The 17,633-nt window shown below is 44.3% G+C and overlaps 1 protein-coding gene across 1 annotated transcript in view; it reads left to right on the forward strand.

The window, feature by feature from the left end:
• The first annotated feature begins 4,034 nt into the window (after nucleotides 1-4,034).
• Nucleotides 4,035-17,633, forward strand: part of LOC149450376 (cytochrome P450 2C20-like) — a 48,136-nt gene continuing 34,537 nt past the window's right edge. The window contains exons 1-2 of the mRNA XM_089692069.1: nucleotides 4,035-4,201; nucleotides 14,365-14,548. Coding sequence (XP_089548195.1) covers nucleotides 14,369-14,548 — 180 coding nt within the window. The 5' untranslated portion in view covers nucleotides 4,035-4,201; nucleotides 14,365-14,368. The remainder of the gene's footprint in view (nucleotides 4,202-14,364; nucleotides 14,549-17,633) is intronic.

The following is a 17,633-nucleotide window of genomic DNA, read 5'->3' on the forward strand; positions in this document are numbered from 1 at the left end:
TTGGTACTGCAGTTGTGCTGGCACTGTTAGTCCCACAGTGACACCATAGTTCTGGTGTCTGTAGAGAAGCACCGCTGACCACCAATACTAGGTGTTTGTAGTGGGATGTCGGGGTCACACAACAGGATTGCCCCTGTTATGGGTTCTTCTGGGCTACACTAGGCACCTGTAACAGGATCACCTAACTTTACACCCACATGGAAGAAAAATATATTTGAAATATATTTTAAAAATATTCTTCCCAAATATATTTACATATGTTTGAAATGCTACAATTTTGGACATATTCAATATATTTAAAATATATTTCAATATATATATATATATATCCACTCTTAGAGATGAACACACATCATGTACACTTGCACAATAACTGTCCTTCAGGTAACTCTTGGGTACCCGTACAAATACACACCTTCACTATCCACTTGCAATTATGAGAGATACGCTGAGTCTGTGTCCACATCCACCTGCCCAGCGTTCTCCACTACCTCCCTCCCAGTAGCAGAATGGAACCCCCCCGTGCACCTAGTGTGGGCTCCATGCATGCACTTGACTCTTGACTTCTCTACCTCTGCACTAGCTGGGAACCTCAGGGGTGCTGAGCCACTCCCATTGTTATGGGAAACAGACAGCTTTGGAAGGAGTGCTTCCAACACCTCCCTTGCTGCTAAAGGTTGTCCCACCTGACACAGGCACACGCTTATAGGATGCTTGACTGATTGCTGGCTTCCATTACCCTCAGTAACCACTTGCTGTACGGCACTAGGATGACTCTGTAAGTTCTGTCTTCATACCCCAATGTGCTTAGTGACCCAAAGTTTTAAGCGAAGTGTACAATGTGTTGGTTACTTGCGTTGCACTTATTTAAGAACTTCGGACCAAGCAGAAGGCTGGCTTTACTCAGAAAAGTGCCAGAAACATTAGAGTCCAACATATGAGAACAGTCCTTTTTTCTATGTCCCTAAACCCTAACTCAGGCTTGTGTGCTGTCCTGGCATACCTACAAAATGTAGAGTCCATTAGTGGTAAGTCCATTAGGATCTGCAGAGTCCAGCAACTGGTGTCTTCGGTGTGAACCCCGGGCCCCAGTGGCTTCCTATATTACATTGGGTTCCAAGATAACAGAGAGGTGTAATGTCATTCTCTTTCAGGCCCAGGATTCACAGCAAGAGCCTCAGATTAGTGGGTCTGACCCAAGAAGCCCGCCAAGCGGAAAACCCGGGAACTCAGGTCAACCCTAATCCTCCCATCCTGGGACATCCCCTAGCTAGCTGTATTGCAACCTGCTTAAATGTTTAAAGTGGTTCCAAAGGCTGAAAGTTTTTCTATGCATAAAGGTAACAAAGCTTCAGTGTGCTGTTCCCCCCTCAGCCCTCTAATACTTACCTGAGCCCGAAATTAAAGCCCCATGAAGAAAATGATGCCACCATTGAGAAAGGAATGCTTAGCAATAAAGTGGACTTTAGATTCTCTCCGGTACTATGTCTTGGGTGAACAATTTGAACTGGTAACACATCATGCTCCAATAAAGTGGATGGCACAAACCAAAGACCAATAGGAGGGTGAATAGGTGGTTCCTGGCCCTTCAAGAAATCAGTTTTATCATAAAACACCGCCCCGGTGTTTGTGGAATGCAGATGCCCTGTCCCGAGTGTACGCATGCTTGCCAACCTCTGCTTGTTCCAACACCAAGTTTGAAACGGGAAGGGGGGGTGTATGTGACAGGAAGCCAGGAAGAACTATGGGTGTGTCCAGGATGGGGGGGGGTATTTGTTCCAGATTCATGCTGTACACTGACTGTTTTTTTCCTTTTGTGCTGTAAAGTGAATCTGTTTGGGTTAATGAGCTCAGCTGTAGCAGGTTGAGTTTGTAGTGTGGCTTTTTGGGTTGAAGTGTGATCACTGCAGTGTGGTATACACAGTATTGGAGTGAAATATTGTTTTTGTAGTGCACATTTGTTGTGTTTTTCACGTTTGTAGGAGTTGCATAGGTGTGTGTATTTGTCTATGTATATGTATATATATATGTATATGTGTGTGTGTATATATATAATTTTTTTATTTTTTTTTTTTCTTCTCCACGTGTGATGTGCATAAATTATGTGTTTGCATGATCCACTATTAGTGGCACATATGTTTGATTTTTTTTTTGAAGGGTATAACACTATGTTAGTTTATATATTTTTTTGAGGTACATGAATATTGGAAACTTCACATTGTAATCACAGGAGAGAGAATCATCTTGGAGGAGGAAGAAGGATTTTTATGATATGGTACTTTTTGAATATTGAGGACACTTTTCATTAGGGGTTTAGTGTTCATATAAGAAAAGGTTTTGGACTTTAAATGAGGTTTAATGTTGATAAATGTAAAGTACTGCACTTAGGAACTAAGAAAATGCATACATCATACATACTAGGGGGGTACAACTGGGGGAATTAATGGTCAAGAAGGTTTTGGTAGATTACAAGCTTAATAATGTCATGCAATGCCAAGCTGTGGTTTCTAAAGTGAGCAAAATCCTCTTGGGGGGGGGGGAGAGATCATTTTACACTGGTACAAATCATTCACCTTTGTCTCCTCTCCTTGCAGTGATGACAATACGGACTAGACAGCATCTGATTGATCAGAACCGTCCATGTGACAGTGTTGACCAATCAAAAGCCTTCTAGCCCAAACTGTCATCTATGCAAGAAGAGGAGAGAAAGCCGCTTCACAGGTCTGGGGATTTGAAATCCCTGCGGCTTTCTCTCCTCTGCTTGCAGTGATGACAGTAAGGGCTAGACGGCATATGATTGGTCAGCACCATCCATGTCTCCTCCTGCTGAGAATATGGTGAATATGTCACTGTAGTATACATCCCTACTCTCCCACTCTCCGCTGCCAGAAACTTCCCTGCACCGCTCCTGTGTGAACTCTGGCTATGACAGTCCGGGTTCACAGGAGCAGTGGGGAAACCACATGCGATTTGGACAGGAATCACATTCCTGTTCAAACCGCATGCTGTTCTTTGCGGTGCAATTTGCGCCAATACATTTTTATATTGACTCAAATCGGGCCGCAAAGTATTAGTAATCGGTATCGTACTTGCACTTGCCGGGTATGGGTATCGTACTTGCCGGGTATGGGTATCGTACTTGCACTTGCCAGGCATGGGTATCGTACTTGCACTTGCCAGGTATGGATATCGTACTTGCACTTGCCGGTTATGGATATCGTACTTGCACTTGCCGGGTATGGGTATCGTACTTTCACTTGTCAGGTATGGATATCGTACTTGCACTTGCCGGGTATGGGTATCGTACTTGCACTTGCCGGGTATGGATATCGTACTTGCCGGGTATGGATATCGTACTTGCACTTGCCAGGTATGGGTATCGTACTTGCACTTGCCGGGCATGGGTATCGTACTTGCACTTGCCGGGTATGGATATCGTACTTGCACTTGCCGGGTATGGATATCGTACTTGCACTTGCCAGGTATGGGTATTGTACTTGCACTTGCCGGGTATGGATATCGTACTTGCACTTGCCAGGCATGGGTATCGTACTTGCACTTGCCAGGCATGGGTATCGTACTTGCACTTGCCAGGCATGGGTATCGTACTTGCTCTTGCCAGGTATGGATATCGTACTTGCACTTGCCAGGCATGGGTATCGTACTTGCACTTGCCAGGCATGGGTATCGTACTTGCACTTGCTGGGTATGGATATCGTACTTGCCAGGTATCGGTATCATACTTTGTATTTGCACTTACTTGGTATTGGTATCAGCATCGTACTGTGTTTTTATTTTTAACAAATCCCCTAAACCAGCTGACTTTAGATCAAAAGTCCTTGCAGCATATTAAGCTTAAAGAATTTGGGCCGGTGAATTCCCGCATTAGTTTGCTGGGACCCCAAACCTCAAAATACACAGAAATCCCCTCAGACCCAAACCCCACCTTCATCCCTACTTGAGATCTGGAAGTTCTTGTTGGACAGGTTGATAAGGTAATGTTACACAAGACAAGATCATATCCAGTGACTGCGCACTCCTTGTTTACAGGTACTGATGGCTTAATCATTAACAGGATCGATGGGGAGGATTTGTAACAAGAATGGACTTTACTGAGGGCAGTCAGGACTGTTAACACCAAAACACCAGTAAAGATACAGGGAAAGCACTGATTAGTGGTCCCACCTCTACTAAAGAGCAGGTATGATAATGGGGTTCTCTATGGGGGGGTTATCATTCTGTACCTACTATTCCACCTTTTTATAGAAGTATGCATTGAATTCTTTGATAAGTGTGTCCATTTATGATGTATACCTCCATGGGTATCGTAGTTGCACTTGCCAGGTATGGATATCGTGCTTGCACTTGCCAGGTATGGGTATCGTACTTGCACTTACCAGGTATGGGTATCGTAGTTGCACTTGCCAGGTATGGGTATCGTACTTGCACTTGCCAGGTATGGGTATCGTACTTGCACTTGCCAGGTATGGGTATCGTACTTGCACTTGCCGGGTATGGATATCGTACTTGCACTTACCAGGTATGGGTATCGTAGTTGCACTTGCCAGGTATGGGTATCGTACTTGCACTTGCCAGGTATGGATATCGTACTTGCACTTGCCAGGTATGGATATCGTACTTGCACTTACCAGGTATGGATATCGTACTTGCACTTACCAGGTATGGGTATCGTACTTGCACTTACCAGGTATGGGTATCGTACTTGCACTTACCGGGTATGGATATCGCACTTGCCGGGTATGGATATCGTACTTGCACTTGCCAGGTATGGGTATCGTACTTGCACTTGCCGGGTATGGGTATCGTACTTGCACTTGCCAGGTATGGGTATCGTACTTGCACTTGCCGGGTATGGGTATCGTACTTGCCGGGTATGGGTATCGTACTTGCACTTGCCGGGTATGGGTATCGTACTTGCACTTGCCGGGTATGGGTATCGTACTTGCACTTGCCGGGTATGGATATCGTACTTGCACTTACCAGGTATGGGTATCGTAGTTGCACTTGCCAGGTATGGGTATCGTACTTGCACTTGCCAGGTATGGATATCGTACTTGCACTTACCAGGTATGGATATCGTACTTGCACTTACCAGGTATGGATATCGTACTTGCACTTACCAGGTATGGGTATCGTACTTGCACTTACCAGGTATGGGTATCGTACTTGCACTTACCGGGTATGGATATCGCACTTGCCGGGTATGGGTATCGTACTTGCACTTGCCGGGTATGGGTATCGTACTTGCCGGGTATGGGTATCGTACTTGCACTTGCCGGGTATGGGTATCGTACTTGCACTTGCCGGGTATGGGTATCGTACTTGCACTTGCCGGGTATGGATATCGTACTTGCACTTGCCGGGTATGGATATCGTACTTGCACTTGCCGGGTATGGGTATCGTAGTTGCACTTGCCGGGTATGGGTATCGTACTTGCACTTACCGGGTATGGATATCGTACTTGCACTTGCCGGGTATGGGTATCGTACTTGCACTTACCAGGTATGGATATCGTACTTGCACTTACCAGGTATGGATATCTTACTTGCACTTGCCAGGTATGGATATCGTACTTGCACTTGCCGGGTATGGATATCGTACTTGCACTTGCCGGGTATGGATATCGTACTTGCACTTGCCGGGTATGGGTATCGTAGTTGCACTTGCCGGGTATGGGTATCGTACTTGCACTTGCCGGGTATGGATATCGTACTTGCACTTGCCGGGTATGGGTATTGTAGTTGCACTTACCAGGTATGGATATCGTACTTGCACTTACCAGGTATGGATATCGTACTTGCACTTGCCCGGGTATGGATATCGTACTTGCACTTGCCGGGTATGGATATCGTACTTGTACTTGCCGGGTATGGGTATCGTAGTTGCACTTGCCGGGTATGGATATCGTACTTGCACTTGCCGGGTATGGATATCGTACTTGCACTTGCCGGGTATGGGTATCGTACTTGCACTTGCCGGGTATGGATATCGTACTTGCACTTGCCGGGTATGGATATCGTACTTGCACTTACCAGGTATGGATATCGTACTTGCACTTACCAGGTATGGATATTGTACTTGCACTTGCCAGATATGGGTATCGTACTTGCACTTGCCGGGTATGGATATCGTACTTGCACTTGCCGGGTATGGGTATCGTAGTTTCACTTGCCGGGTATGGATATCGTACTTGCACTTGCCGGGTATGGATATCGTACTTGCACTTACCAGGTATGGATATCGTACTTGCACTTGCCAGGTATGGATATCGTACTTGCACTTACCAGGTATGGGTATCGTAGTTGCACTTGCCGGGTATGGGTATCGTACTTGCACTTGCCAGGTATAGGATCGCTGAAAGCATCCAGTCTGTTGTGCCAAATTTTTGGAGTGTAAGTGTCATAAATTGCCAGTGAATTCGGTCAAATGCTTTTTCCGCATCTAGTGATAGAAGGAGGGAGGGTCGGTTGTCGGATTCAAGATGATGTAGCAGTGATACAATTCGCCTAGTAGCATTGGGAGCCTGTCTACCAGGTATAAATCCCACTTGATCTGGGTGGATTAATGTAGGTAGATATGGAAGTAATCTTTGGGCAATTATTTTGGCGTATATTTTTATACCCGTGTTAAGTAGTGAGATTGGTCTGTAATTCTTGGCTAATTGGGGGTCTTTGCCTGGTTTCGGGATAGTGGTGATAATTGATTGTAGCATGTCCGGGGGGAATTCCCCATTAGAAGCAACATGATTGTAAAGGGCAGATAGGTGTGACTTAAGATTGGGTGCAAATGTTTTGTAGAATTCGTTGGTGAAGCCATCGTTCCCTGGCGATTTTTTTAAGGGTAGGGTGTTTATGGTTTTTTCAATTTCTGTGGGTGAGATCAGCACGGAGAGAGATTCGAGTTGAGATGTAGTAATGCGGGAAAGGTTGGTGTTATGTAGGAAGTTTTCAATGGAGAGAACTGTAGGTTGGGTTGTATTTGGGTCGTCTTTTATGTTATAGAGGTTCTGGTAATAAGACGCAAAAGCGTTAGCTATATCCTGTGGGTTTGTAAGGGGAGAGTGTGTGGTAGGGTGTTGAATTGTGGAAATTTTAGTTTTAAGCCGCTTTTGTTTGATGATTTTAGTGAGAAGTGAGTTTGCTTTGTTGCTGAGTGCATAGAATTTGGTCTTCGTATTTTGGAGATTAGTGTCATAAGTGTGGAGTAAAATGGTGCGTAATTTGTTTCTGTCTAGGTTTAGGGCCGCGGATGTGGAGGGATTTGGGTTTTTTTTGTTAATCTCTTCGTTGAGGTGGATGGAGGTCAAGAGTTGGTCAATTTGTTGGGATCTCTGTCTTTTAATACGGGAGTTTAATTGTATGAGGATACCTCTCATGTAGGCCTTGTATGCTTGCCAAAGTGTAGTAACAAAGATATCAGGAGTGGCGTTAGTAGTAAAGAAGAGGTTGTGGGCTTCTAGGATATGCTTCTGATTTTCTGGAATTTTCAGGAGTGAGAAGTTAAGTCTCCAAATGGGCGGGATTGCCGATCATCGATCGTCGTCCAAGGATATATGGATTGGAGCGCGGTCTGACCAGGTTATAGTTCCAATGGTGGAAGAAGTCACGTGTTGTAGCGTCCATTTGTCGATAATGAACATATCTATTCTTGAATATGAGAGGTGAGGGAGTAGTAGGTATAGTAGTTGGCACCTCCAGATGTCGTACAAATCATGGTCATGCAAGAAGTGGGTAAGGATAGGTTTGGTGGATTTTTTGTTGGAAGACGAATCTATGATTGGGTTGCTCGTAACGTTGAAATCTCCGCCAATGATTAGTCTGCCTTGTTTATAATGAGAGATGGTTTTGTAGAGCTTACGGTAGAATTGCAGCTGTTTGCTGTTCGGGCCGTACACGTTCACCAGAGTATGTGTTATGTGGTTTATCTGGCATACTAAGATGTGGTAGCGTCCGTGTGGGTCTGCTGCTTTCGAAATGGTGCAGAATGAGAGAGAGTCGTGAATGGCCGTAATGACTCCATTCTTCTTTTTGGAATTGTTCGCCATAAATATTTGGGAGAAAAGGTGGAGATGTAGTTTGGGTGTTTTTTCTGTAGCGAAGTGGGTTTCCTGTATAAAAAGTATGTTGGCTTGGGATTTCCGGGCTTCTTTGGAGAGCAGCGATCTCTTGAAAGGAGAGTTTAGGCCTCTAACATTAAGAGAGATAATATTAATCATTGGTAGGGGTTTTACTGAGGTATATTATTAGTTGGGTTTCTGTTTGAGAGAATCGGGACTCGGTAGTCTCTCTGAGAAGGAAAGTAGTAGCGTAGCTGTAGTGTAGATTAGGCTGGATTGGGGGTGCAGAGTGAGTATTCCATGTTGACTCAAGGTTTCCGTATTTTGAGGTATAGGTAGATAGCTGGTGGTGCCGTGGTAAAAGGAAGGTAGGGACACAAAAGACAACAAAAACACACTTGCAAAAAACGCAAGTAAGCCGAGCAGCTAACATTGCTACTTCAGAACTGGGGGGTTTGAACGGGCTTTGAAAGGGATCATGCTGACTATAAGTAGGTAGAGTGAACTTCTAGGCTGATCGCCAGAAATTTGTATCTTGAAAAGTGACCTCTGGGGGAGGGCATGGATGTGCCTGAGCATGGAGTGTGCTGCGTTGTCAACTATGATGCCTCCATAGTGGACGGAGTTAGGTGTAGCGTCCTGTGTGTCTGCAGGGAGAATGTTCCAGGCTTTGAGCAGGTCTAGGCCTGCTTCTAGGGTTTTGATGGTGAGAATTCTGCCTTGTCGCCGTACTAGTAGCTTTGTGGGGAAACCCCATTGGTAGGCAATGCCATGGTTTCGTAGGGGCTTGGTAATGGAGACCATTTTTTTCCTGTTAAGGAGTGTGGCTTTGGATAAATCCGCATACAAGCAGAGATTTGCATGTGATGGCGGGAGTGGTGGTGGGTTTCTAGCCGCCGTCATATTTTTCTCTTTAATGTGGTAAAAATGTATGCGGGTCAATACATCTCTTGGGATAGATGCCGACAAAAATGATGGCTTAGGTAGTCGATGGGCTCGATCGATCGCAAGCTCTAAATCAGAGAGTGATGGAAAGAGGAGTTTGAGATATTGTTGCAGGTAGGGTAGCAGTGTCTCGTTTGTAACTGATTCAGGGATCCCTCTGAATTTAATGTTGTTACGGCGTGATCGATCTTCTAAGTCGGCTAATTTTAAGTTGATTTGTTCGATGTCAGATGAATGATCCGCGGGAGCGTCGATCAAATCATTATGTGTCGTTATGTCTCCCATGTTACTTTCAATGTGGCGTATTGTGCGTTCTTGCTGTTGTACCACGCTAGATATTTGGTTTAGTGATGTGAAAATGTCGTTATGCAGAGTTTGTCGTAGTGATGTAAGCATGTTTTTTATAGATACTTCTGTTAGTGGCTGGTCTGCTGCAGGAAAAGCGTCTATGTCTGGTAGGGCTGTAGGAGGTGGTTCAGGTGGGATGTTTAGGGCCTGGTAGAAGGGGTCAGGGTCCTGGTCAAGTCGTGGCCGAGACTTGGCTGGGCTGCTAGTTGTGGGGGACAGTGGGGGTGACAACTCACCAGGGTCCCCTGGATACAGCGAGTGCTGCAGCCTAGGATCCACGTGCTGGGCCCTGTAGTCCTCCTTGTGGCCGCTGCTGTCTCCCTGTGTGCTGCTGCGGGCGCCATCTTGGATTTCCGAAAGGACGGCCGGGAAGAATTTAGTTAGTTTCCCCGGCTGCTCCGGGGTTTTTCTCCTGCGGGGCATATCTGTGGAGGTGCGGGCACAGGTCAGCTAGGCAGGGAGATAGTTTTTATCCCCCAGGGTCGGTGTGTGCCGCTTTACTACTGGCGGATAGACGGAGCCGCGCCTAATGCGCGTCCATCCAGTAGCCGGCCGCGCATGCGCCCCCTATGCACCACATTTAACACCCTGCCCTGCTTCCTCCATATGTTCCCCTTAACAACCTGTTCTTTCTGCCTTCTCCCTCCCATTCCTTTATAATCCAGTCTAATTGCTTTTGTTTTCTTCCTCCTCCACAAATTTTGGTTCTGCTGCCTCTTCTGTTCCACATCTTCTCATCTCCCAACAATTCCATCTTTCTGCCCCACCTTAAAATGTCTTGCTGCCTCTTCTCAACCTATTTCCACTATCGTGATTCATTGCCTTCCCTCTACTCCCTTCCATTACCCAACTCCACTGCCTTCCCACTATTCTCTTCCATTATCCAATTCTCCCTACTCCCCTGTGTTATCCAACCCCACTGTCTTTTGCGTTACTGCCTTCTCTCTACTATCTTCCATTATCCAGCCCCACTCCCTTCTGTCCACTCCCTTCCATTATCCAACCTCACTCCCTTTCATTATAAAAACCCCACTGCCATCACTTCACTCCTTTTCCATTATGTGACTTCACTTCCTTCTCACTACTCCTTTCCATTATCCATTTCCTACTGTCTTCCTTCTATTCCCTTCCATTATCCAACCCAAATGCCTTTTCTCTTCTCCCTTCCATTATCCAACCCAAATGCCTTCTCTTTTCTCCCTTCCATTATCCAACCATCGGTGCCTTTCCTCTACTCCCTTCTAATATTCAGCCTCACTGCCTTCTCTCTACTCCCTTCTATTATCCAACCCAATTGCTTTCTCTCTACTCCCTTCCTCCAATTTTCCAGCCTCAATTATTTCTCTTCTTTCCATTATCCAATCACACTAGTTTCTCTCTGCTCCCTTCCATTATCCATCATCACAGCCTTCCCTCTACTCTCTTCCATTATCCAGCCTTACTGCCTTTATTTGAACCCCTTCTATTACCAAGTTTCATTCCCTTCTCTCTATTCCCTTTCATTATCCAGCCTCACTCCCTTCTCTCAATCCCTTTTCATTATCTAACCCTGCTGTCTTCGCTTTACTCCCTTCCATTTTGCAGCTTCACTGCCTTACCAACACTCCATGATCGATCCCTACTGCCTTCCCTTGACTCCCTTCCATTATCCCACTCAATTGCCTTCCCTCTATTCCCCTCCATTATGGCCCTCTGTTTTCCTAGATTGTAAGCTCTAACAAGCAGGGCCCTCTGTTTCCTCTTGTACCAAATTGTATTGAAACTGTAATGTCTATCTTCATTTTGTAAAATGCTGTGCAAACTGTTGGCGCCATATAACTCCTGTATAATAATAATTATCCAACTCAACTGTCTCCTCTCTACTCCTTTGCATTATCAAACCCAAATATTTACTTTCTACTCATTTGCATTATCCAACCTGAGTGCCTTCTCTCTACTCCTTTCCATTATCCAGCCTTTCTCTATTCCTTTCCATTATCCAATCACACTGGTTTCTCTCTACTCTATTCCACGATCCAGCCTCAATGTCTTCCCTCTACTTCCTTCCATTATCCAGTGTCACTGCTTCCTCTCTACTCCCTTCCATCATCCATTCCTACTGCCTTTATTCTACTCCCTTCTATTATCCAACCCAACTGCTCTCTACTCTTCCATCATCCAACCCCATTGTCTTCCCTCTACTCTCTTCTATTATCCAGAGGTCTGACATTCCTTCTACTAAGTCAAACCTCATACTCCCTTTTAATTATAGAGCTCTGACTAAGCAGGGGGTATTTCAAACCTCTGAAAGGAGAGCAATGGTCTTTCACTGCAGCATGCTTGTAGTGGACAGGTGTTTCTACTCGGGTTGTGGCTGTTTTTTTAAATGAAAACAAACTGTAGGTCTTTGCACACCTGAATGCCCTCTAGGTTCTTTTGGTATATAGAGAAGTTATTGTTCCCACAATCAAACCTCGCTCAGACTCTGAAAAACAGGAACTGTAAAGCAGAGTTTCTAACCAGCAGAGGAGGGGTTTGGAATATTTGACCTGGGGCAAACCCAACCAACTAGTCCTTTCATGGTGGGGATGGATTTCTGAGGGCTAATTAAAGTCTACAGCACAAAGTGTACCATGGTGCCACAATGATCGGTGAGAAAGGTGGGTGTTCCTAAAGGACGTGGTTTATTGTGACTCAATATTTCATATCTTCCAGAATTGGCTTCTTTTGCAGCTCTCAGCAGTCAGTCACATGACATGAGGTCAATGTTAGGATACTTTCCTCTGCCAGACACAAGACCTAGTGGAGTGCAGATAGCTATATAATGCCCATCATGTGTCAATGACTACAGATCTCTATAATTCCGTTTATAAAATAGAACCAAAGGAAGGAGAAAGCACATGGACAGGATGTATTGAACTATCAGAACCTCCAGTTTTCGGAGAGCATATGGAAAGGACAACATTGTGAGGTAATTTTAAAGTAAATCTAAAAATTTAAAAGGAAAAGTTTTGGTTTTACATACACAAATGTATCTTTTCCAGTCTTAGTTCCTGGAGCTCTTTTAATCACAAATTAAATATAATCTTTGGCACAGTGAGCGTCCAGCCCAGAGAAGCGATAAGATAAGAGCAATGCAGGCGGCTTCTAATCTGATGGACTAATATGATAAAAGTTTAGCAGATAGATCGATAGATATTTTGTTTTTGTTCCACATTTTGCTTTTTGATACTATTTTGAGAAAATTGAGTCATCAACTTCAGGTAGCGAAAAACTCCAGTAAGATACTATTAGTCAGGAAGTCTTAAAATGCTAAATAAAAATTATACAATAATAAACAGTAATATATAAAATACTATAAATGTAATATTACTACTAACAAAATAAATAAAAACCTAATAAAAAGTAAAGTTCTCCCAAATTACCTTAAAAAACCCATACAGAAATGTATGCTTGCAATAATATGAGTCAGTGGCATGGCAATAGCTATAGCAGCCCAGTTGGCTGCTATGGAGCCGAGGGTGGAAGGGCGCTCCTTCGGAGGGGTTGTTGAGGCAATTTGAACATAGAATTTCAAATCAAAAAATGTTATAAAATGTACAGGAAAATTCAGAATTATTGCTGCCAATAATAGATTTCATTTGTTGGCTTGCAGTACGGAGAATTTGTTTGGTTGTCTAACACAATGTAGACTTATTATTACTACAGCTTCTGGTCATCCCAGCAAGCACTGATATTTAATCCTGTCTACCTGTCTTTGATTTAGAAATACTGTTATGTTAAGCTCAATGACTGTAGGGAGGTCGCTGGGGAGCCCCATCAAAATTTTGCTGTGAAGCCCCATAGTCTGTAGTTATGCCCCAATTTAAACTGCTGCATCTAAAGCCTAACTTCACCCCATTGCTTTTGCTGTCCTGGATAGAGTTTAAATTTGTCACATTTCTATTTCCCACAGTAACCTCCTTGGGGAGGTTTTCCCTCAATTCCTGTGTCCATTACACAAAAACAGGAAATGGGGAGGATGTTTATACTGGAAAAGAAGAGCCGAGACAACAAGGAATATGCCATCAGATGTTCTAACACCTTCCTTATTTTACTGTAACACCCCCTGACCCCCAAAGACATGTGGGACCCCATAGGGGCAAGTTCGGCCAATGTCAAGCTATAGACTTCATACTTCTGGGAAAGAGGGTTAAGGCACATAATACTCCTGGATTAGGCAGACTCCAAATAAGGGAACAAAAATGATATTTGGAGCTGCCAGAAAAAGAGAACCTTGAAGCTACTCCTACACTCTGTGAATTCGGCTATTATGTACAACATGGTCTAACACCCTAGGGAGTAGCCACCTTACTCCACTGAGGTACAAGCTTCAATTCAGCTTCTCAATACATTTGGCATTACAGCATGGCACTTTGATCTCCATGTTACACAAGCTAGGCCTCATGCTCAAGCCCCTATCCAACCACATGGTCACTCTCCTCTGGCAGCAGGTTCTAGGAGGATCTCACAGCCAATAACATCTGTACCCCCAGGCAGGAGGTCCAGAGGAGAATTGCCTTCCACAGGTCACTCCTGAATATTTATACCCTCCCCCATTCCCCACCACTGATAAATCTCCTAGCGAGATACAGAATCACTGGTGACAATTACTGGCAGTAGGCAGAAGAAAACAATACTAGATCCCAGGAAAGCTGTACTATCCAGCTAAGGCTGACTACAGCTTGGCAAATACTACATCTAAATAGAAACGCCTGCCTTGGGTGGCTACATTAAAAAAAAAAAAATTGTCTATGTTCCTGCTGGGCAGATTGTCAAGGAAATACAGGGACATCTCTCCCAGGGAGACAGGAAAAAGGAGTACAGAAAGAAGCTGATTTCAGTAATTTTGCAACTAGAGAAGAGCAAAAAAAGTATAATTAAATAATTTGAACTGAGTCATGTGAAGAGGTGGGCTGTACAGTAGAAGGAATATTGACCTCTCACATAGCTGGTATCTATGTGTTTCTTCCAGGAAGATGGGATTCTCCACAATCCTCGCTCTGTTGGTCACTGTTCTCATCACCCTCCATTTTATTATATCATGGTGGAGACGGCACATACGGTACAAGTCACTGCCCCCCGGACCCACCCCACTGCCTTTCCTGGGCAACCTGAAGTATATGGATATGAGAACTGCTGATAAAAATTACACCTTGGTAAGTGACCTCTGGGATCTAATCAGCTTTTGAGAGACTGTTTATGTCACGATCAGGGGTCAGGTATAAAGACCAGTTGCTATAGCAGTGGAGAGGCTCACCTGAAACTAGCAGGATAGGTACACAGGCAGGTCACTGTGGCAGAGAAGTGGGCTCATCTAAGGTGTGAAGTCTAAGTACTAACTGGTGTTCACCAGAGCTTCTGATGGTGGAGATGGAGTTTGCTGCGTGTTAGCACCAGGTTGTGGTCCTCAGGATCACCCCACCAGGAGGTAAGCAAGCAGAGGTCCAGTAGCGTATTAAGCAGATAAGGAAAACACGGAAGCGTGGTCAGTAAACAAGCCAAGGTCAGTAATGAACAGTCGCAGGTTGGGATCAGGCAGAAGCGTAGTCGACAACAAGCCAAGGTCGGTAATGAGCAGTTGCAGGTTGGGATCAGGCAGAAGCGTAGTCGACAACAAGCCAAGGGTCCATAACGAGTGGTAGCAAAATATGGATGACAGCAGAGAAGGCAAGGAGCAAAATACTGGCTGGACAGCACAATAATCTGACAAACAGGAAGTGCAGAGACATGGCTTATATCAGGAAATTCATGGGAGGAGCAAGGGGTTCAAGGTTCATGACAAACAAGGTCAAGGCAGGATTATCCAAATAATTGTCAAGGGAGCTGACAACATTCCAGGTGGCTGAGCAAGAAGAAACATTGCCACTCACAGCAGAAGGTCCAGGTTTGGACCCAGGCTCTGACAGTTATAGTGCTGCCTTCAAAGGAACTGCTGGTTAAGATTGGTTCTTAGTCTCAACCTCCGAGAGCCTCAACCCTTCTGACACACCAGGATAAGAGAATACAAACCCAATGAAACACAGCAAATAACTCTGGCGTTAGGTAACACGAATTATCTTAAAACCAGACACCAAGCAATGATGGGGGTAAATTCAATGTATTATTCTCTCAGACAGCTGATAACCCCACAGGTACAAGCAAAATAAAATATAAAAAGTTACAGGGGTAGCACAGTCCAGCACACTAAAGGACTAACAAAAAAAACTAGGAATAAGAGGTGTAGGACAACTTAATCAACAGGAACAGTAGCAGTGCCATCCTAGGATGCAATTACAGGTAGTAGTGAAACAGTCTAACAATAACAGGACTATACTGCTAGTATGCACTAATGGTGGCTGTGCTAGGCCTTGACAAGCTGCTTAAATGTAGTTAGAATTTAAATAACATAAACAGTGTAAGAGTATGAGGGGAACATGTAAAATGGCTGGTGGGGACAGGGGAAGGGGGGCACTCTCTAAGGTTGATCTCCTGCCGGCTAACATTGGGCCCCCTTTGAGGAGCATTGGTGCACTTATGATGGCCCTTAAACCTGCATGCAGTTAAGAGGTGAGGGTGCAATGTAGACTGTGGTACAAGGAACAAACTGGGCCAGAGGTGGTGATGATGCACTACAGCTGCCATTCATAAATGGCAATAATGCGGCAGAGATATTGAGGGCGACAGTGATAAAAAATGGAGGGGTGTGGAAAGAGTACTACTTTCAGTAACTTGAATACTGCTGACAGTACAAAGTGGGTCAGAGTCCCTCTCAATGACTCCCAAAGGTGGTGATAGGCTGTTAGCGGTGGAAAGGTCCCCTTCAGTCTGGTTGCAGTGTGGCTGCAATTCATTCAAGAGGAAGGAGGATGGTGAACTCTCCAGTCTCTCCTCAGCAAGCTCTTATGGTCAGAGAGGCTGTTGGATGTGACTAGCTCCTTGGCGATGTCACCCATGGGTTCTTTAAGGCTGGCTCGATTTCCTGCTCCCACCAACAGGTTTTAATCTGTGGACTCCTGGAATGTCAAGAGGGCAGGCTTTTCCTAGGCAGAAAAAGGCCTCTAGGCTCCTCCTGCGTCCCACAGACTATTGGGAGCCGTGGTTTAGAAAGTTAGTTTGCATCATTCCATGGCTGCCATTTTGAACTACACCTCCCATGATTCCAGATGTCTTGCATAAGTCTATGAGAAATGAAAACAGAACCATGTATTTGTTTCAATATGTAGTAGCCCAGTTCCTGGCTACACTGTACTCAGTGGTTGTGCAAAATTTGTTTTCTACACTTGATGATAAATAAATCGCCATCCATAGCAGCAGGCAAGTAAAGCTCCTCAGTAGGCGTCCAGTGGGGTTCCAGTGTGTAGTACAGGCATTTATAGTTGGCAACTTTTTTAGGTAGCAAAAAAACAGCAGAACAGTATAATAAAGCACTGATGTCATCATAACAACACAGTTAAGCTTGGCCCCCATCACCCCCCACGCCCCACTAATGGACCTTTATTAAAGTAGTATTAAAACCAAAAACATTTTTAAAATATTGTTGTGTATTAAATGTGTTGGCTGCATTGATTTTATTTTTTAGGATTTTTTTCCCTTCCTGCCTTGAAATGTCTATACTTAAGATGGAGGAGAAATGGAGCCACCCTTTGGGCAGCAGCATTGTCAATCTGGGGGGAGGGTAATGTTGATTGGACTTGACTGAAAGATTAAAGCAGAACTCCAGCTAACAGTGGTAGTTGTAGGCAGTTAAGTATTTTTTTCCCCTTTTGGGATAAAGGTTTTACATAAATGAATAAAAGCTGATCATTGTAAGAACCCCTCTCAGTGTTAAATGGTTTGTTCCAATCATCTCTTTGCCGCTTTTGCTATAACAGACTTGCTGGCAGGATCAGGTGTAAATGAAGGCAAAAAGTAAACAAATGCAGTCACAGCATCTAAAAAGTGGTGTTTTTGGGTTTAATATAACTTTAACATGATTCAGAATGTGTAGGAAAACTGAAGTCTTACACCAGTAGTTCTGGAGTCTGTAATAGAAATCCAAAGTACCAACCCAATTCCTTTTGGGGATAATACAGTATCCCCCTTTCATCATGGCTGAAAGAATCTTATTATAGATGTAACAATAGAGACATTTTTTATTATTTACATACACATTATCTTTTTTTTTGCCCTCATGAAAGGGGGGGGGGGGATTGTTATAACCCCACAAAAAGTGTTGGCTAGTTATCGTTGATGAAATTTATATTTTTGGATTCCAAAACTATT

The sequence above is a fragment of the Staurois parvus genome, unplaced genomic scaffold, assembly GCF_062004578.1.
Source record: "Staurois parvus isolate SC_StPar_1 unplaced genomic scaffold, SC_StPar_1.0 ptg000575l, whole genome shotgun sequence".
NCBI lineage: Eukaryota > Metazoa > Chordata > Amphibia > Anura > Ranidae > Staurois > Staurois parvus.